Source organism: Neofelis nebulosa, chromosome 8 (genome assembly GCF_028018385.1).
Source record: "Neofelis nebulosa isolate mNeoNeb1 chromosome 8, mNeoNeb1.pri, whole genome shotgun sequence".
Classification (NCBI taxonomy): domain Eukaryota; kingdom Metazoa; phylum Chordata; class Mammalia; order Carnivora; family Felidae; genus Neofelis; species Neofelis nebulosa.
Window position 1 is genome coordinate 60,273,503 of NC_080789.1, and position 4,579 is coordinate 60,278,081.

General features: G+C 38.0%; 1 protein-coding gene across 1 annotated transcript; it reads right to left on the minus strand.

Moving 5' to 3' along the window:
• Window positions 1–218: 218 nt before the first annotated feature.
• Window positions 219–1,157, minus strand: LOC131483992 (olfactory receptor 6C2-like). Its single transcript, XM_058682290.1, has one exon. It carries the CDS (start codon window positions 1,155–1,157, stop codon window positions 219–221), a length of 939 nt encoding a protein of 312 aa, XP_058538273.1.
• Between the last annotated feature and the right edge of the window lie 3,422 nt (window positions 1,158–4,579).

The window sequence follows — 4,579 nt, forward strand, 5'->3', positions numbered from 1 at the left end:
TGGAAGTCTTGTTCTTTTTCTTCTGTAGTCATATCATGTTTCCGGATACGGTACACTCAAAAAATTTCCAGAATGGGCAGAAGATTTTTGAGGATAAATTGGCTTAAAGGAAAGAATCTAGTTAACTTAAACCATTTATTTGGCAAATTTATGAATGTTGCTCATGGGTTATTTGGATTCAAACTTAATTCAATGTAGCCTCAAAGAACAATAGTCTCTTACTTCTTGGTGAGAAATACAATCCGTTTTACTGTGTCTTTGAAGGCATCTTTCACTTGTTTGTTTCGAAGTGTATAAATGAATGGATTAAGCAAAGGGGCAACTGAAGTAGTGAGCACAGACACTACTTTATTAGTAGCTACCCCTTCCTTTGCTGAAGGTTTGATGTAGATGAAGATACAGCTGCCATAAGTGATGGAAACCACAATCATATGGGAAGAGCAGGTGGAAAAGGCCTTTTTCCTTTGTTGGGCAGAAGGGAATTGTAGAATGGTCTTAATGATGTATGTGTAGGAGAGGACTACACACACTAAAGTAATAATGAGTGTCAGCACAGCAAAACTCAAAACAATTCTCTCTATTAACACTGTGTCTGAGCAGGTTATCTGCAAAATAGGAGATGCATCACAACCAAAATGATCAATCACATTTGAGTCACAGAATTCCAGCTGGAGGCCCATGCCAAGAGGTGGGAGGATGATTAACAGTCCAGCGAACCAACAACAGAGAATGAGGGTAGTACAGACTCTGTTGTTCATGATGGTTGTGTAGTGCAGGGGCTTACAAATGGCCACATAGCGGTCATACGACATGGCAGCAAGGAGAAAAAATTCTGTTGCTCCAAAGAGGACAACAAAAAATAATTGGGTGGCGCAAGCATTGTAGGTAACAGTATTGTCTCCAGTTGTCATCATATACAGGAATCTGGGAATACAGACAGTGGTGAATGAGACTTCTAAGAAAGAGAAATTCCGGAGGAAAAGATACATAGGAGTTTTAAGATGGGAATCCAAAAGTGTGAGGGTGATAATGATGAGGTTTCCAGCCACACTCAACATGTAGGTGAGAAACAAAAATACAAAAAGCAGAACTTGTATTTTGGGGTCATCTGTTAATCCCAGAAGGATGAATGTTGTTACTGCTGTGCAATTTCTCATCACTGCCTTGCACCAAATCAAGAGGGATTCCACCTGGAGAGAGAAGTATCATAAGAAGCTAGTATTGGAACCTGAAGGAAAACATCCTGGCAAGCCTACTCACATGCACTTTCTTCTTTTACTTAATAATCAATTTGTTAACAGAGAGAACATTTATAGGAAATATCCAATATGGATCTTGTGCTTATAACTCTCTAATTAGAAAGCATATTTACAAAAATGTCAAATAAAAACAAAATGAAACATAAATCATGTCTGATATGCAGTTTCTCAACAATATTGCCATGTTGTACAGATTTTATTTGTCTTTATACTGGAGGCAATTATGTTAGTTTTGAGCCCCCACCCCATCCTTACCTTCCTTTGTTTTTCCACACCATGTTGAAATGCTCCATTTTCAAGAAGGATCTGTTACTTAGTATTTTTTTGTGTGTTTTAAAATTAAAACTTATTTTTTTAGAGTAATCTTAGGATCACAAGAAAATTGAGGGGAAGATACAGAGATTTCCCACACACCTCCTGCCTTCACAAATGCATAACCTCCTGCATTATCAGCATCCGCATCAGAGTGGTACCTTTGTCATGATTGGTGAAACTACATTGAGACATCAGAGTCCATAATTTACATTATGGTTCACCCTTGGTGTTGTACATTTTATAGGTTTAGACAATTGTTTAACTAGTATTTTATGTTGATCATCTTCTGTTATGCTGAATTTTAACAATAGCACATTCATTTAAAAGCATTAGTTCTGCTCTTTGCACTTTGAATTGTTTCTGAATAGGGAGATAAAAAGTTTAAAATACAAAGATGTAGTTTTGTTTTTCACCCTGTGTCCTAGGCAATGAAAGTATTTTAAAGCCAGGTTGGGACTGCTTAGGCAGAGGTTTCCTGAAGTAGTATAAAGAAACTTTTTCTGGAACTTGAATATAAATCCAATTTACATATACTTTATGTACAAGTCCAGTTGTGGTGCTTTGGGTCATGGATAGAGCTCAGAGGGAATGATCTGTGGTATTTGTTTCTTTGCCAGCCTGCTCAGCCTGAGCAGCCCTGTGCACTCAGCCTTCAGAATCTGCATTAGGGTTTATCTTAGTGATCTCTTCTTTGAGCAATTTCTGCTGCTCCCAGCTTCAAATCAACTTTCCTTACTAATTTACCAACCAGCTCTCTAACCCTACTGCTTCTGTTCTGAGTGTTGATATTTGTGACTTGCCCAAGCAACATCCAGAAACAAATAGACACATAATGAACCAATCTCTGTAAACAAGTTATAAAGTACCCTACCTTTCTCAATGACACTTGTCACTATCCATTTCTGCACCTCCCAGGAGTGTTAAGCCTCCCTGTACTCCAACTTACATTTTTTATCCAGAAATTCCATTAGAGAGGTGCTCAGGAAATTCCCCCTCCTTCATGTCAAAACTTAGTCTCATTGAGATTCATATTTCTCTCTCAGCTGCTCTCAGGTATCTGTTCTGTAAAGGAAGATCCAGTAAATGCATTCTCATTGAGGATATCAGTAGTTAATAATAACTTGATATATGGGCCTATAATATGTCTTTGTGTTTTAATAGGGGGAATTGATTGTTAAATGAGCAAATTTGGGCATAATTTAAGTGTTTGTAGGGAAATCCTATACACTTTTACACGAGAGCAAAAACGAATTTCTCATGTTTTAAACAATTGTCCCAGTTATACCCAGTGTATGTTTTCTGAACAGAGAATCAAAATTGCATTAGGTTACTCCTGCATTGCTCAAATAAATCATCTACATTTATTTATCCAAATAAATATCTAATGAGCCTCTGCTATTTATTTATTTATTTAATACAATTTATTGTCAAGTTGGCTAACATACAGTGTATACAGTGTGCTCTTGGTTTCGGAGGTAGATTCCCATGATGTATCACTTACATACAATACCCAGTGCTCATCCCAACAAGTGCCCTCCTCAATGTCCATCACCCATTTTACCCTTTCCCCCTCACCCCCTCCCCCATTCACCCTCAATTTTTTCTCTGTATTTAAGAGTCCCTTATGGTTTATCTCCCCTCCTCTTTGTCTGTAACTATTTTTTTTCCCCTTCCTGAGCCTCTGTTATTTATTTTTTTTTAAATTTTTTTTTCAACGTTTTTTATTTATTTTTGGGACAGAGAGAGACATAGCATGAACGGGGGAGGGGCAGAGAGAGAGGGAGACACAGAACCGGAAGCAGGCTCCAGGCTCCGAGCCATCAGCCCAGAGCCTGATGCGGGGCTCGAACTCACGGACCGCGAGATCGTGACCTGGCTGAAGTCGGACGCTTAACCGACTGCGCCACCCAGGCGCCCCAAGCCTCTGTTATTTAAAGAACATCATAACCAAGACTGGAGCTCCAGTCATTAATAAGTTGCTTCCCCAAGGAGATTTCAGGCTACCAGTAGGAGACAATATTTCATTTTGGCGCATACTCAGTGACATCGTAACACAAGATAACAGTGAAAATGCAGCTTTGGATTTGGGATAATAACTACTCCATGCTTGTTCCTTGGCTATCACTCTTAGTTATATTGGCAGCTATTTATATTTTCCTATATTCACTCAGTTTTTCTAGTTTTTTTTTTCTTTTTATGAAGTTGGTTGTGACATCTGTCATCATAAACTGAGTTAGCAAGGCGTATTGCTCAGGATTCACAGGATTTTGGAACAGAGACAACCTCTCCCCCCCTTAGCTCATAGGAGAAATGATTTCCTGGAGGGATGGTATCTTGCCATGTACTTGCCAGGAGAAGACTCTGATAGGTCAAACAGAATGATGGGTCAGGTTCATTTCTCCATTCCTAATTTTTCTCCCTCCCTCCCTTCCACTGTAGAAGAGTTTAAATCTTTATACTGGCTATTGACATTGTAATTCCATTTCTTTCTCTTAGGAAGTTCTTAGGATCTAAAATTATTCCTCTATTATCAAAATGTTAATTCTTCTACATTGATAAGAAAGACTGATGAACTCAGTCATATTAGCATTTGACTGATCATGAATTTAATGTTTAAAATGCCTAATATGATATGTGTTAACCTTCAACGACACTGTTTTAAGTCATGAAGCTTGTTGTGACTTTTAATAATGCAGTTAAGCCTGTGGGAGCAGATCCTTTGGATCTAAGACTGCTACATTTTGGTTTTTCCCAGAAATCAATCATACCAACGCTCTCTGTTATATTGGGAAAATTTCTCTGGGAGACTAAAAGTTATTTATTTAGTTTGAATTCAGATCAATTAACATTTGAAACAGTTTCATTAAACAAATAATACAATTTATCACCCTCTTCCCATAAGTAGTGTTTTAATTAATGTTCTCAGTTAGGCCTTCAGGACTTATATGCAAAACTACCTACTCTCAGTCACTTTGGAAGTTGGATGAGTGACTGAGAGTCAGTTT